We start from the raw sequence: 16,656 nt of genomic DNA on the forward strand, positions 1-16,656 counted from the left end.
GCGCGAACCCTTTACGACCCTCGACGATCATTCTCTTGCATGAACGTTACTCCGACACTGAACTTTTCTATCTGTCCGTTGCCATCTTTCAGATTTTGGCAGAGCGTTGAATAACCCATGCTCTATGGATCGACATGACTGGCCAAGAATGCATAAACCCAACGGTGCTTGGAACATCTCTCACAACTGTCATTGAGCATTCCTCAGGCTTAATCACAACTGTCATTGAGCATTCCTCAGGCTTAACTGAAAGGCTAACCTAATACTCCGCATTGGCGCAGCAGGGCGAAATTTGCACGAAGGGTGTCCTCTACAAGCAAGCAAGCAAAGTAGGATGAGAGTGAAGGCAGGAATGTGATATGGCCCGAAGCACGCAAACCAAGGCGGCGACGTCTCGAGTGTACCCAGTAGTGCCGACCTGAATTGGTCTGCAATGAAGGTGCTTACTGGGCAATCCTCGAACCGACATCCCCATAATCCCTACAAGACTTTAATGATCGAAAAGCGCACTCATCAACCAATAGCCTCTACGGTTAGCTGTGATATCGACCTCCGAGAAGGACTCGACGCCCTCCTTCTCCCCTCCCATACACAGGACACCGCACTGGGGCCCAATAGTCGCATGAACGGCCGTTCTCATAGTTGACGGCGATTTGCTCATCTGAGTTAAGCGCGGCCTGCAATGAAGCCTTCCGACCCCACGCGTCGCCTCCCAGCGTGTGGCCGAAAGAGATCTAGATTCGACAGCCTCCGGGGGAAGGCGGATGAGCCTCCTTTAGGGCACCTAGGCTTCTTTAGTGGCTGGGGCTTCGACTACGACATCGCCCCCAAACGTGGCGAGTTTGAAGGCACAGGCCGTCACGGTTAAGCGACCTGGTCACGTCTCAGAGGCGCGTCTCCACCGACATTTCCATCTTCTATCAGCATTCTGCGACAGCGACGTGTGCTCCGACTATGGCGATGCCATCCTTGATCTCCTGGAGGCTGCCACCACCGGAACAGCGAGAAACGAAACACTTTCGGCTGCCAGTAAGTGACTTCCCGTTGCTGCGTTAGGACTAAGGAACTAGAAGTCCGGCGCAACCACACAATCGCTTCTAAACAAAAGCCACTCCAAGGGTTACAGCACCTCCTCATCCTTGTCGCTCCACGCACGCTCAACCGCGATAGGAGCTGACAGGACAAGTGCTGCGGAGAATTAATGCAGTCGAGCAATCAACTGTGGTCACTGTGCGGCATCCCCTGCGATGGGTGTTCCCGCAGCGGATCACTCGTCTTGGTCCTTGTTCCTCATCCAGCACAACCGTCTGCAAGCTCGGCACGACGTCGATAGCTAAGGGCGCCGTTGGTCAAATTCGTTCTCGAGGCCCAGCTATCCGCCCATAGGATTCCCAGGCCCTGGTCGAATTGGCCCTGTCGTATGGCCTCGCAACGGCAATTAGCCGCCGGAGCTCGCTCTGGCGCTTGTTGGACCACAACGCACTCCTTCTCATTCGCCGGCCGGACTCTGAAGGCAGACACTCAGCACGAAATGGCGCACAGTCCTTGAGATGGGCCAGTGCTCAGTTTGGATTATCTCGGAACATTTTACATGTGCGTCAACGGCACCATCTGCTGCCGGGTGGCTGAACTTTGCCAGTTGGCGGATTCTAAAGCAACTTCAGCCGTATGGCCGAGGAATGGTAAGAGACTGAAGGAAATCGAGATCCCATCCCCGTGTTCCATCATTCTCGGCATGGAAATGGCATTCTTGTTTCCATCAGGTGCTCAATGAGAAGGGTGTTCCCGTTCGCTGCCCGGCCATCAGACGGTATACGGCAGCCTTCCCGAGGAATTGCTTGACAGTCAGCTGAAAGTTTCGGCTGGACGATCCCCATCGCCAACACCCATGCTTGCATTTCTCACTACCTGCATGCTGAAGAGGGTCCGGTGGCCCTTTAACCCCATATGCAAGCCACTTGACAACGGTACCGGCGGCTATTTCTCTCTCCAGAGTGATCGAAAATTCAACGCCCACCTTGACCAGCCCAATAACTCCACTCTTACACGGTCGCTATCAGGTCGCATAACTGCAAAGCCGACATCGAATCTGCCTTCTCGAAACGCGGAGGCAGACTGTAGTTGCATTCCACACTCCCATTGCCCTTATAACTATTGAGGAATTGCGGCTTGGGATGTCCGATTTCCAGAGCAAGGCGACCGTACCCTCTCCATCTTCGATATCTTGGGTCAACACGGCGAGTTGAAATATTGTTCCAATGCAAGCACAATCTCGTCGAAGAAGCTGGTCTCGCGTATAGAGGACCCGTCGTTGTCCTTTTGCGGTCATACAACCAGCTGTGATGGCTTCGCCTGTCCTGCCTCTACCCACAGTCAAAGCAGCCTCACAATCCCGAGGCATCCAAAAGTCGCCCAAGCCATCAAGAAGAGACAAAGTTCGACAAGGCAAACTGATTCGATGTTGGACCGATGAGGAGGTGCGCAACGTCGTGCGCCAGTTTCGGCCCGCTGCTGACAGGGGATAGGAATCCTTTCTATTTCAGAGTCGCACCCAAGGCCAGAAACTATCCTACAAGAATATTGCGCACCGCTTGGACAAGTCAGAGTTGGCTTGCCGACTCCATTATCACCATATGACGGTTGGGCGCAAAGGGCATGGCCAGCGGACAGAGGATTTCGACGACGACAACATCTCCGAAAATAGTGATGCTTCCTCCCTGTCCAGAGTCCCTTCCGCCAGCGAGACTCCTGTCGATAAAGGCCTCGATGATGCCAAAGGACAAAAAGATCCATCCAATGGTGACTCGCTCAGCCAACACAAGCTGCCAAACTTTCAGACCTTCCTGCAACACACATTCCACCATCAACGAAGCACGTCGATGCCCGGGCCGTTGGGGGAGAGCGAAATCAGGAGCGTATCAAGAGAGCTACATCTTCATAATGGCACTAGGCCAATACGCACAATGTCTGGAACATGGATCAAAGAGCATAGACGCCCAGAGACCCGCCCTCCGACTGGGACGCATTACTATACTGGAGCCTCCCATACGTCCCAATCTACAGCCATTCCAACTTCCACACCACTGACACATCTTACGAAGACTGGAGCGAACGGTCGACCTTACCCTTCCCCATTTGGAGGCAGGTATTGATGGGCAGGCCATCCTTGACACTCTGCGATGAGGTCGGAACGCCTCATGCGTGGACTTCTTGTACATGACTTTTATATATGGCTTTGGCAGCCAATGACCGGTCACGAATCTCCTTTCTCCGTTGATACCAACTCCATCTGAGGTATGTCTCAACCACAGCTGTTCAATTCATTCGCGGAAATTCAACGATATATGATCAATTTCAGCGTCCCGCTCAGGCATCGCGTTGTTTGAATACAGACACTCACGGTAGTATTGCCCTGAGATGTTCTCGACTCCGAGAGATGGGATCGTCGCCTTCTATCGACCTGTGAGACAAGGCGTTCAGTAACACCCAAGATTTTCACCCAAACAAACGATTTCCGTGCTCGCTCATCGTAGGCTTGCGCTGGAAAACATTCAAATCCAAGAGTCTGAGCGAATGGAGGTGGCAAGACAAGCAGTATATCTTGGTTTGAGGTTGAAACTTGTCTTTCTGACAAACGGCATGGAGCCCGCAATCGTATTTCGACCCTCCGCTAGGATGTTGGTTTTTACTTGCCTGCCTCCGCTCAAACCTGTGCAATACCCGATCGCGGACCTTGCTGATTTCAAATCACTGCGAATGCGGACGAAACATGCAAGAGCTCCGTGATTCAAAAGGAGGACGTGCGCACGACTGGATATGCCAATACTGTCAACAGAGCGGCTCCAGATGAGCATGGCGAGAATCGATCTCTTGGATTTCGCCAGAGGCGGGATAGCGAGCTTGGGCGACCATGGCAGTCAAGCTTTTCACCCTCTGCAGACGTGGCTCGGCCAATCATAGAGACAGTCTGTTTTCACCTTCAGGCAAACTTAATCGTTGAGGGTCGATGGTCGCACGACGGTCGGATGAATGATTTGGCCGGGAGCGGGTGAATTCGTTGAGACGGTTGAGGCTCCATGAAGCGGCTGCCCCTCGGACCCCGCGGTGAGCGAATCTAATAGGATGACACGCCGACCGAAGTAGACGGGCAACCATCTACCGGAACAGCAGGTCTCGAAGCCACCCAGATGCCGTGGTTCCATACCTCAAGGCGTCCAGTGAGCACGCGCGCCCCATACCCAAAGAGGAGTTACGTGATTGCGTTGATGACAAATCAGCCTTACAGCACTGTGCCACTCGCACCAGCCGATGCACAAGTCCATCTCCAGCGCGCGAGGTCACCGTTCACAACTGGCTGCGAAATCCAGGACAGATGCTTAGAGATAGAGGCAATGCACCGAGGCATCTACGATGGCTCGATGGCCAGGTTGGACATCGGAAGGCTCGAGTCAAGTGCCCTTGATTTAACTCCCTTGTCCATCCACGTCCCGGAGTTTACTTTCGTTACAATTCTCCTTCCCCTTTCAGTCTGATTCTGTCATCGGTTGGGTGCCTGTGGTGCCCCTCCACATCGGTACATAAAGAGACTGATATCATGATTTGAACTTCAGGTCAACTTCATTTGATCCAGCCTCCCTCGATTGTTCAACCACCCGTCAGCCATCCTGCAAACCACTGTCTCACCCACCATGGCGTCCCAAGGAATCAAGGTCGTATTTGGTGCCGCGTCAATCGGCAATCGCGAGCCATGGATTGAAAAAGAATACCTTGAAAAGGCCTTCGACATTCTCCTCAAGCACGGCGTGAACACCCTCGACTCCGCCCAGCTGTACGGAGAGTCGGAGAAACGTCTCGGTGAGCTGAATGCCGGCGATAAATTTATCATCGACACCAAGTGGTTGGGAGGATGGCAGCCTGGCTGGGCCACCAAGGAGAACATCGTCAACACAGCAAAGTCGAGCGTTGAGAAGTTAAAGGTCAAACAGGTGAGTTGCTTGTTTCGGTGTGCGCCATGCGGCATTATCCACGAGAGCATCCTCCTGGCGCATTCGCATCCAGAAAGATCCCTTCGCCTTCAGCTAACCGACCACGACGTAGGTCGACATCTTCTACATCCACTCCCCGGACTCCAAGATCGATCTCGAGGAAACCCTTGCTGGCGTCAACGAAGTCTACAAGACCGGCGTGTTCAAGCGCTTCGGTCTGTCAAACTACTCTCCGGCGGATGTCCAGAAGGTCTACGATATCGCCAAGGAGAAGGGCTACGTGCTCCCGACCGTCTACCAGGGCAACTATTCCCCCGTGGCTCGCCGCCAAGAGACGGAACTCTTTCCCGTGCTCAGAAAACTCGGCATTGCTTTCTACGCCTATTCTCCTCTGGCTGGCGGCTTTCTCACCAAGACCGCTCAGCAAATCAAAGACGGCGTCAGCCGTTTCGCCCCTGATGCCCTCGGCGGCATGTATCGTGACATGTACATGAAACCGTCATACCTGGACGCGCTGTCAGTATGGGAAGCCATTGCCAACGAGGAGGGCGTTACCCGTGCCGAGCTTGCTTACCGCTGGGTCACCTACCACTCCCCGCTGAAGAAGGAGCAGGGCGACGCTATCATTGTCGGGGCCAGTTCGACGGAACAGTTGGAGCAGTCACTTACAGGCATTGAAAGGGGGCCCTTGAGCAGCAAGGCCGTGGAGGGGATTGATAAGGTTTGGGACCAGGTCAAGCATGAGGCCCCGCTGGATAACTTTACGAGATAAGTGGGAAGCGGCAGGAAGGGACTCGCCCTGGAGTTGTATCAGAGAGGGTCTGGTGACGTCCAACGGCCGAAGCTCGAGTTGCTGTGATTAGCCGTCAAGATCGTCGATCACCATATCAGGCTGAGGTGGCCGCCAGGGGGGTTTGATGTAGTGTCGGCGCAGGTCAACCTTACAGCCGTTATGCAACAATGATTGTCTCTGGTAGAAGAGAACATGCACGATAGATCAAGGTTACCATGAGTGAAACTCGATTCAAGTCACAAGCAATTCGGGCGAAACAAAGTGCCTTCGGACATACTCCCTGGCGCATGACCGACTAATGGCCTTCCTTCGATGTTGTGATCGCCCTGCACCCGCGAATATCAACGACCGCTAGGGTCTCCAGCCTCGTCGTCATATGTATCGATCCGAGGCTCGTCGCATTCCTTCACTTTCACCCTTCAGCCCTCCAATCACACCCATTCACCCATTCACTGTTCATGACAATATATTTTGAAAGTTCCAAAAATCTGCTGCAATTCCTCACTGGCACAAGTCAGCTAGCACCGGCTAGAATGCATGCCAGAGACGAATCCTTGCGGCGACACACCAACCACCACCCAGTCCTCGAGTTCGACTCCCACCACACTCGACCGAGAAATCGCCAACCCACGATCGAAGCGAAATTCGTTTGCATACTTGACGAAGTCAAATCGGCGTTCATCTCAGGATGTTTCGCGCATTGGGAGTAGACCGGTATTGGTTTGGAACCGCCGGATATAGCCCGATCGAAGTGTGGCCAGCTGTTGTGAACTCACCATAACCTCTATATAGAGGTTGTGGAAGAGTTTTTGTCTGTTCGCACTCCTTCCTCTACTGGGATTTTCTGGTTTGTGGGTGAGTGGTGCTTCCCTTCACTTCTCCTCCAAGAGACATTCGAGCGAAGCCGTACACACAGAGATTTCTAGTTTCATCAGATGCCGTTCACACATAGATTTCTGGCTGCATTAAAATGCCATTTCGCGTCCATTTTGTTCGTCCTCTCGCGTCTTCTTTGTCTCTGCTGTCCAGCTCCTCTCGCCGGGTCGAGGCTTTAGTGCTTCCTCAAGCCATCCTGAGGATAGTATTAGTCCACTTTTTTGCTGTGAGCGCTGGTCGACCGGTGCAAGGGGCACTCCAGCGTAGTTAGTCCGGTCGGCATAGAGGAAATGACTGTCAAATAGCAAGAAAGCGAGCTTGCATTTTTTCTTCCCCTAGCTTAGCTCCGACGGTTTGAGCTTGAATCTACTCATCATAGAACTAGATGGCCACCAGTAGCTCACAAGTATGCGACCGAAGTGCAAGTCATATTGAAGACAGCGGTTAAGCACGGCGAAACGGAATGCGCTGCTGGCTGCTGCTGCAGGGGTAGTTAGCGAGGATCCGAGTCAGGCGTGAGACGATCGTGGGGATCGAGGTCAGGTGGCATCGATAACGTGCTTCCTTGGCTCTGCACTCTCTGTTCCTTGCAGGCCATTCAAGCCATTCTGCAACTCGCGCTTACGCTTACGGCCTGTCGACGTGACTCTCCACAGTGCCCCGTCGTCCACGGCTGTCATTAGCTGTGTCGGAAAGCCTGGAATCCCGTCTCTGGGGTCTCGTTGGCCGCTCACGCCGAGAACACCATCGTCCTCCTGCGTCAAGTCCTCGCAAGAATGATCACAAGGCTCTTTTCTTGTTGCATCCCTCGTTGAGCTGATTGAGATGTGTCCCTCCTCTCGCATCTGGGGTATGACTTCCTAGCCTCCGTCCCGTCCCCGGCCGATTGACTCTCTTTATGCGACCATGCGTCACGAAGTCTTGAATCCACGATGCACGCTATAATCCTCTTCTATGCATTCTGCCACTGCGTCGGCGTTGTGCTCAGTGGTGCGATCGAAAGGAGCCAGTATGGCTTGGGAAACACTTTTGGAGTTGCCGGTCAGAAGGAGTTGACACCGGACTCAAGAGAAGGAAAGGCGACGGAAACTTGGACATCCAGGCTACCGCAAGCCCTCCGCAATATGCTGAACGCGCTGGAGGTCATGCAAGACTCATATTTCGACATCTTCACGGGCACCTGGCCGAATGCCATTGACTGGACATCGGCTGTCATGGGCACCCATATCTCTGCTACACTGGCCAGCATTGTTTCCTCCTTGGATGCGTCCGCCATGTCCACCTGCTCGGACATGCTCTCGTGGCAGAACATCATAGATCGATACTACTCTCATACCACCGTCTTCTACTTTGGCGAGAATGCATTTGCGCTCCGAAATCAAGCGTACGACGATATGCTGTGGGTTGTTCTCGGCTGGCTCGAGAACTTGAAATTTGCCGAAATGTACAGCTTGAAGCATTGGGATTTCATACAATCCGGCAGACATCCTGATTCTGGCATTGGATGGCATGGTCTTCAGATTAGCCCGATGGCCGCTCACCGCGCTCGCATCTTTTACGACTTGGCATCCGCTGGCTGGGATGAATCACTCTGCGGAGGTGGTATGACTTGGAATCCCTACCTGACCCCGTACAAGAACGCCATCACCAATGAGCTGTTTGCGACAGCAAGCATTGCTATGTATCTTTACCACCCTGGCGACAACAACACTTCGCCATATCTGACGCAGGGTCCGGACGACTTCTCCAAGCCCCATGACCCTTTGTACTTGGAGAACGCCATCAAGAGCTACAAGTGGCTCATGGGGAGCCACATGCGGAGCTGGCGATCTGGACTCTATCAAGACGGCTTCCACATCACCGGATGGCACCGATATCCAAACGGAACTATCAACCCCGGCACGGGGAACTGCGATGAACTCGACCCAATGGTCTATACTTACAATCAGGGTGTTGTTCTTTCGGCTAGTCGCGGCCTCTGGCTAGCTACAGGGGCGAGGAGCTATCTGGATGAGGGTCATGCTCTAGTGGAGGATGTGGTTCGTGCCACTGGCTGGCCCAACAGCGACCCGATATGGAGGGGTCTTGGTCGAGGTGGGGTCTTGGAAGAGTTCTGCGACCACCGTGGTTGGTGCAGTCAAGACGGCCAAACGTTCAAAGGCATATTCTTCCATCACTTATCTGAGTTCTGTCGGCCGCTGTGGCCACAGGAGGAAGCCTTCATCTCGACACAAAGAGGTGCCAGCTTCGACCGGAAGGTTTACCAGTACCACCTCGCTCGCTGCGCTGCATATGACAAATGGATCGCTCATAACGCCAATGCAGCCATCGCCACACGAGATGCGGATGGTCACTTTGGCATGTGGTGGACGTTTGGAGAGCCCGACAATGACACGATGTCTGAGATCGAACAGAGTACCGTCCTTCCTCCCGGTGCAGAGGATTACCGCAATCCTAGACCTGACGACTGGTCATCATCGCAGTCAATCAATTCCACCGACAGTAATGATCGAGGCCGTGGACGAACAGTCGAAACGCAGAGCGGAGGACTCGCAGTACTTCGAGCCAGATGGAACTGGCAGTTGCATTTACAACAAGCTTGAGCGGAGAAAGATTATTGGCGCTGGTCATTTGGCTTACGTAGCTGGAGTTTGTATACAAAGCGAGGAGATATGTATGCCCAACGAATCTATGACCCGGGTTCAGTGAACACGACGGGCTCCTTTTGGATCAAAAGATCACGGACGGGAACACGAAGCTATTGACAAATCTTCGCTAATTAACCCGTGGCTTGTTCTCCTCCCGCGCTTACTTCAGCGTGCAGCTTTGGTGGACCAGATGGATTGACTTGGATCTGATGGAGAATAGTTTTCCGTGCCATCTATCTTCCAAGCTTTGACACTGGGTCACACCACAACCAACGCCTCTGGACGGTGTTCCATGACCATCGAGCACGCCGGCCTCCCATGCCGACAAAGCGTGGTTTGGATGCTTGCCTATACATTCAGCGTCAACGGTACCACTGCTAAAACGGGGGATGTTGCACTCGCCAGTCCATCCGCTTGGAAAGCCTTCTATCGAATCGCCGGCGCTGAAGTGAGATTTGCCCTAACACAGCTAATGGATCACCGCGTGCCTGGCTGGTGTTGGCCCCCATAGGTACGTTGCTACTTGGTCGTGGGCAGAGATTCGCAGAGTGATATTACAAATCGATTTGAAGTCTCTTTCCCGTGTCAAGCTCGAAACTCGCCCCTTTGACTGCTCTTTGAGTTGTGTCATTATTCATACTGGCCCTTGTCGCGTCGACCGGACTACCCAGCGAGCGGTCCCCTAATCATAACTGTGAAGCAACTATGAATTGGCGACGCGGTATTGATTGCAGTCCGGTCTGGTATTCCGGGCAGACACACGAGCGGACAAGGAACGCGTTGGTCCGCGGGGAACGCATAAAGCCAGTGCTGGACCTACGCTCTCTGGCAGCAACCACTGTGCAACGCCAGTCAAGAGAGGATCTGAACAGCATCGAGTGGATCCGAACCCACGTGCCTAATCCTACACTCGTCAACTATCCTCATCCTTCGCACCAGACAGACCGCCGCAAATGGCGCCATGTCGCCTCCTACATCGGCACCCCATTGTCGCAACAGATCGCGCCCGTCGGCAAGGAAGACTGCAAAAGCAAACGACTTCTCTTCTCAGCGCTTCCCACGAGAACTGACTGTGGAAGGCCAGACACCCCCGAACGGAAGAACGCTGTCGGGGTCAGGCAGCCGCAACTCCTCGCCTGATTCCTCTCGAGCTTCGGGCACATGTTTGTCTTGCTCACGATGGACATGATTACAGCCACGATCCCGTCGGCGCATATCCTATCAAGTTTCGCGACTTTATACCTGCGGCAGTGGACTATCGTACGGCCCACTCGTTTCGTCCGGGTCGACTGACTGACGCCATTGACAGTCCTCCACTGGTATGGCCATGCCCACATTATCCGCCCAGAGCTGGTGTCGGCCGAAGCAGGCGCAGCTATTTTGTGACAATATTTCAAGTATGCGTTGCGGAGCAGCTTGATGTTCGAAGCCCTGATCGCGCTGGCATAAGCAAACTCAGCGTTCATCGACGGAGGGATGGGGCCCGATAAGGACGCCCTGATCGCGCTGGACAAGCAAACCTCAGCGTTCAAGGACGGAGGGATGGGCCGGATAAGGACGCCCTATTTCCCTACAGTCATACCCTCAAAGACTACGCGAAGTCCTTCATCCACAACACGGATATGAGCAGGATGCCATTCTACTCGCGATTATCGCTTTGATGGGTGTTGATGCGAGTCCGGAAATTGGCCTGGATGAACAACAGTCAAGTGCTGACTGGGATAGTCCATGATGAACAATATTGTCACCCTGGAGATGCACATTGGTGGTTTGAAACAGATTCTCGCTCTACCCGGGGAATTGGATCAACTAGGATGGTTAACCGTCTTGTAGCCATATCTGATAATTAGGATACGGTCCTCTTGTCCCTCCGCGACAATTTGGAAATGCGAACCAGAAATTGGCAGGAAGGAGAGTTTCTGGGCGCGTATGGCCAAAGGCAATGCAAACGAGCTTCTCTATCCCACTCCATCATTCAAATACCTGGACTTGCAGCATTCATACCACCGCTAGCCTATCCTTGGCCTGGATAAGCTCATCGACCTCATTGCCAGCGGGTCTCTGCAATCTTGCTCTCCAGTACCGCATGAGTGTCCCAATTATGGCACTGATCAACCTTCTCGTCACCAGCGGTCACTAGATCAACCAGATCGAGGACTGCTTCGGTTGGCGTTCATCATGCATACCATAACATACCTAATGCCGCAAAAATGTAGAAAATGGAATACGCCGTGCCACTCCTTGTTTGAACAGACCTCGCCCTGGTCGAAGGTCCAGTATGCGTCGGGAATGTTGCAGGTGACATCAACACTGGGTCGAACACGAACCGAGTGTCTCAATGCACTGTACATTCAACATACGCAATATGACGTCCAAGAGCTTTATCTGTGGCGGGATATATTCGACGACAGTGACATGACCGAGTTCTATCTCTGGGTGGTAATTGACGATGCCGGAATCCTGTCACCTCCTAAGATGCCCTTCCTACCACGCGATGAGAAAGACATCGCACGAATTACACATCTCATGGTGGTTACAGAGGAAGTATAGCCATCTGACTTAGATCCAAGCTCACAAGACCCCGGAAAAGTTTTGTGGCCGAGCCCCGTGGTGTTGAGAGTTGGTAAAATAGCTGGAAACCGGGGGTTGAAGCATCTATATGAAGTGCACCCTTGACGTGCTCTCTGCGCCGGTCCGGCACTTTCTTTGGCGACTCTTTGCGCACATGCAAATAAGCCATATTACTGTAAATTGCTATGGCTCGGCTGGCATGAAGTTGAAGTGGGGATTTCCAGGCGGTATCCTATACTTCACCGACGAACACATGATATTCCGACCTTGCATCTTTACAATGCCCCCCCACCCAGATCGGAAGCGAAAATAAGCCAGATAAATCGGAGGCGGTGCGTAGTACGAAGGTTTCACAAGTCGGAACCGAAAGGCAGTGGCATTCGCGTTTGATTGGGCCTCCCCAGATCGGAGTCCCCAAGCAAAGATTAAACTAAATAACCACGGCCTTTCACATCGGGGTGTGGGCGTTAGTACTACCTACTGTGAGCGGCGCTCGAAGATCTATAATTTCGGACGCCGCTCGAAGATATATAAGGGGACAGTCGGAGACACACACTCTTCCCGCCGACACATTTCCGCCTCGTAGGGAGTTGACCAAATATGAACATGAACTCGCTTTCGCACGTCCCTGAGGATTCAGCTTTCACCATCGATAACATCCCTTTCGGCGTATTCTCGACGAGAGAGGATCCCACGCCACGATGCGCGACCGCGATCGGCGACGTTGCTCTGGATCTACGAGCGCTTGCTGGGGCGGGCTTCTTTGCAGACGCGTCCGTGACAGACACGCTGTCTCAGGTACGACAAAATAGCCTCGTAAAAGCCCAGCCCGTAACATTTCTGGAGGCTGTGCTATTAGCGCGATCGAGACTAATTGGTTCTCTGGGTCAAGACATCGTTGAACGCGTTCGCGGCGCTTGAAGCCAAGACCAGGACGGCGGCGCGCGAGCAGATCATCTCGGCCGTTAAGGATGGCAAGGTTCCGGAGACATGCTTGCATATGTTGGCTGATGTGACGATGCATTTGCCTGTTGTGATTCCGGAATATACCGACTTTTTCTGTTCGTTGGAACACTGCAAGAATGTGAGTCACTCGTCACGATGCATGAGTGTCTGATACTGGCTGATCGCTGGTGGTGGTGGTGGTGGTGGTGGTGGCTGGCTGGTGGCTGAGTGCTGATTGCTGCTCGCTGCTCGCTGCTCGCTGTTCGCTGCTTTCTTCTCGCTGACTCCGGCCAGTGCGCGCCCATGATGAAAGACGGCATCCCCCAGAACTTCTTCCACGCACCTTCCGCGTATAACGGCCGGGCGTCCAGTGTTCTTCCCTCGCCGTCATTAATCCGTCGACCGCGCGGTGTCTTTTGGAAGACTGAACACGAGGGCACGCGCGTGCCCACGTATGGCGCCGAGGAACATCTCGACTTCGAGCTCGAAGTAGGCTACATCGTCTCCAAGCCCGTGCCGTACGGGGAAACAATCAAGGTCGACGACGCGCCAGACCACATCTTCGGCCTCGTCCTGCTGAACGACTGGTCGAGCCGCGATCTGCAAGTCTTTGAAATGCCGCCTCTTGGCCCCTTCAACTCCAAATCCTTCGGCACGACCATCTCGCCGTGGGTCGTCACATTGGACGCGCTCAAAGCATTCCAGACCGCTCCGAAACACGAGACCGACCCGCTGGAGCACCTTCGCTACAAGGACTTTGCGCGCGGGACCTTCGACGTCAAGCTCGCCGTTCACCTGGAACGAGGGGGCAAGCGCCATGGCCTTGCGACCAGCAATCTCAAATACCTGTACTGGACGCCCTATCAGCAGATCACGCACCACGCGTCCGCCAACTGCGGCCTCCGCACCGGCGACCTGATGGGGACGGGCACGGTTTCTGGCGATGGCGTGGACGCTCAGGGGAACAAGTGCGAGTTAGGCTGTCTGTTTGAGGCGACGCTGCATGGCTCGCGGCCAGTGGCGCTCGAGGGCGGTGGTGAACTGCGGTATTTGGAGGAGGGCGATTCGGTCGTACTCTCGGCATGGTGTGAGGACGCCAGTGGACGGAAGGTGCTTGGGTTTGGTGAGTGTCGGGGAATGATCGTAGGGCCTGATGCGCCGATTCGTTGAGGCATGAGTGTTGTACGTCCGAATGGATGGGGTGGAGGAAGTAAATACGGGATTTAAATTTGAGCCATGATCTGGAATTTGAAGGGTGAATACGGAAATGGATACTCACATCTCGGTCTTATCCAGCAGAGACTCAAACACGTACAGTATCATGTAGCACGCAGGACGCGGTGTTGCATCTTCTGTAGATACTGCGTACTTTTGGTGACGCTCTCACCCATACTGTCAGAATGGTATTGGGTCCACACGGTTCATCTGTGGTCCACTGTAGAGATACGGCGGGGCACCTTGGCGGATTCATGCTGATTCTACGGTCAGACATTTAGGGGGGAGATGAGAGTCACTTACTACGACGGAGTATAGAGGCTCTAAGTGCTCCGCGCTCGGCTTCCTTCCTCGCTGTTCGTCACTCTCTCCATCTCATCGCTACCGGAGTTACGGCTGAGATTCTCGGGCCATTCATCCAATACGCTATGCTATGCCGGTATGTCGTAGGTCTGTTCCACTTTGAATTGGTTCCTGCTCTACTCGACCATTTCCTTTTGGATCCCTCAGTGTTTGTCGCGCCGTAAAGCCGTCGGGCCGGGTTGCTGTCCATCCATCTCACTGCAGTCACACTGCCAACCACAGACAAACTCTACTGTCCCTCCTCAACCCTTGCCAGGGACAGATCCGAGGGCAATGCCCCGCCAAAATCCTCAAGGAATCTCCAGAACACCTTCTCCCGCCACCCTTTGGCCTTCCACTCGTTCGCTGTGGCGGGGAATAGATCGACGACCCCTCGAATGGACGTATCGTGCGCGTAGATGAAGAAGATATTCTCCCCCGCATCCGCGCCTTGGACCTTTTTGATCGTCCGGATCGTCTCGGGGATATCATACCCGATGGCGGGGTCGAAAAAGGGTTCGTCCGCCTTGCGGCCTCGAGTCTCCTGGATGTGCTGGAAGGCTGATCCGGGACATATACACGCACAGCCAGGGTACTGGTTCGGGTTCAGGCTCAGCGAGGGCAGTTGGACTTGCGCAGGCAGAGGCATCATCTCAGACGGACGCAGCTCGCCGCCATGATGGCACAAGTCGCCGCCCATCATGACGAAGGTGTCGGGCGTGGTGCGGACCAGGCCGGCTAGATGGCCGATGGCGTGGCCGGGGGTGTCGAGGAGGTAGAATGACCCGTCGCCGAAGAGGTCGTAGGCGGGGAAGGGGCCGATTTGAAGGGCATTAGGTTCTGAAAAGGTAATTTCACGGAGGGGACGACCTCTGTGGGTAGGTTAGGGACACTTCCCGAGACGGCACGGACGTTGCCTGAACTGATTGGCCAGACACACTGACTTACGCGAAATCGCTCTCCCTTACAGGAGAGTCTTGTCTAGCCGGCCAGCCTGGGCAAAAGGCCTCTTTGAATCCCGGACCGACGATCAACTCTGTCGACGGAGGGAACGTGGACGGATCGCCTATATGATCGTAGTGCCAGTGACTTTGGGGCCATAGCGGGAGGCATCGTCAATTCAACGTCCATTTCAATTTCAACTTGGACTTCGACCTCAATGCAATTTCGATTCCGGTCCATAGACGAGGCACAGGTGAGGTAGGTACAGTGGCAGGCAGAGAAAGTGGGAGCCTATGAGAGGCCGGCACAGGAAGAGCTCTGACTTGACACATGTACTCACCTCCAAATAATACTGTTAATGCTGGACAGATCGACGCCCTCCTCGACCAGGATATCAGCCACGTGCTTCTCGCCAGAAGGCTCCCCCCAGCCTCGCGTCTGCAGTGGTGTGGCCACGACAGGCGAAAATTCTCTCCAATTCGGCGGGACACCCAGATCGAAGAGCGCTTTACGGCCAGTGTCACTCTCCACGAGGAACGACCACGTAGGCGCCTCGGGCAGGACGTCCATTCCCGGCATTGCTGGGGTCATGAGGTAGTCGAGGGGAAGGCCCTTGATCTTGGTGGTCGAGTCGATGATTCGAAGCCGCGCCACGGCGCCGCCTGGCACGGCGAACTTCTGGTTGGGACGAGACATGTCTGGCGGCCGAGGAATGACATGGCATATGACAGCCGGGAGGGTTTGCGTTTGCAAGCGCTGGCCAGGTGCTGGGATTTGATCTTACTTACGGAGTACAGGCTACTACTGTACGTCGGCCAGGACGATGACGGGTACCGGGTACAGTATGAATCAGGCTTGGAGGTGCAGTCTCGCTTCCGGCTTCTCGGTCCTCGCCGGTCAGGTGAGGTTGACATGTTCGAGCACGTGGGGGAGGGATGCGATGCGATGCTTCCCCGACCTTCTCCCCAAGCCTCGACGCTGCCGAGCATTGGGGATAGGCCGGGGAGGGGGCCACTGGGGGTGCCGCTCCACGCTTCTCCACCGAGGCTCCGAGGCTCGGCGGAACCCCCGATCGCGGTCAATTAAGTGAATCGAACCATGGACAGAAACTCTCGAGGCACTGTCGGACCACGATTTCTGGACATGATGAGTTCCGCACCGGTAAGACTGTTGGAGATGAGCCATTATCTGCGAGGCTCGACTTTCGGAGAATGAGATAAGATGCACGCGAGTTGAGCGTTGAAGCGTTGAATGCAAGCACTGCACTGCACTACACTACTATACACTACACTGGACTCTGACAGAGGCACTGATTGATTGATTGACTGGTTCACCCCGT

At 54.2% G+C, this 16,656-nt stretch overlaps 5 protein-coding genes across 5 annotated transcripts; 4 read left to right on the plus strand and 1 right to left on the minus strand.

Annotated features, from left to right (window-relative positions):
* Positions 1–2,342: 2,342 nt before the first annotated feature.
* G647_09891 (uncharacterized protein) lies at positions 2,343–3,152 on the plus strand (the record flags this gene model as incomplete). The annotated part of the gene is made up of 2 exons (XM_008725883.1): positions 2,343–2,477; positions 2,526–3,152. 2 exons carry the CDS (start codon positions 2,343–2,345, stop codon positions 3,150–3,152), a joined length of 762 nt encoding a protein of 253 aa, XP_008724105.1.
* A 1,536-nt stretch (positions 3,153–4,688) lies between these two features.
* Positions 4,689–5,757, plus strand: G647_09892 (uncharacterized protein; the record flags this gene model as incomplete). Its single annotated transcript, XM_008725884.1, has 2 exons — positions 4,689–4,985; positions 5,098–5,757. The coding sequence occupies 2 exons, from the start codon at positions 4,689–4,691 to the stop codon at positions 5,755–5,757; spliced, it is 957 nt and encodes a 318-aa protein (XP_008724106.1).
* Positions 5,758–7,586: 1,829 nt separating this feature from the next.
* On the plus strand, positions 7,587–9,257 carry G647_09893 (uncharacterized protein; the record flags this gene model as incomplete). The annotated part of the gene is made up of 1 exon (XM_008725885.1): positions 7,587–9,257. One exon carries the CDS (start codon positions 7,587–7,589, stop codon positions 9,255–9,257), a length of 1,671 nt encoding a protein of 556 aa, XP_008724107.1.
* Positions 9,258–12,473: 3,216 nt separating this feature from the next.
* On the plus strand, positions 12,474–13,988 carry G647_09894 (fumarylacetoacetase; the record flags this gene model as incomplete). Its single annotated transcript, XM_008725886.1, has 3 exons — positions 12,474–12,671; positions 12,766–12,957; positions 13,113–13,988. The coding sequence occupies 3 exons, from the start codon at positions 12,474–12,476 to the stop codon at positions 13,986–13,988; spliced, it is 1,266 nt and encodes a 421-aa protein (XP_008724108.1).
* Positions 13,989–14,625: 637 nt separating this feature from the next.
* On the minus strand, positions 14,626–16,013 carry G647_09895 (uncharacterized protein; the record flags this gene model as incomplete). Its single annotated transcript, XM_008725887.1, has 3 exons — positions 14,626–15,247; positions 15,324–15,464; positions 15,658–16,013. 3 exons carry the CDS (start codon positions 16,011–16,013, stop codon positions 14,626–14,628), a joined length of 1,119 nt encoding a protein of 372 aa, XP_008724109.1.
* Positions 16,014–16,656: the final 643 nt, after the last annotated feature.

The sequence above is a fragment of the Cladophialophora carrionii genome (genome assembly GCF_000365165.1).
Source record: "Cladophialophora carrionii CBS 160.54 unplaced genomic scaffold supercont1.11, whole genome shotgun sequence".
Classification (NCBI taxonomy): domain Eukaryota; kingdom Fungi; phylum Ascomycota; class Eurotiomycetes; order Chaetothyriales; family Herpotrichiellaceae; genus Cladophialophora; species Cladophialophora carrionii.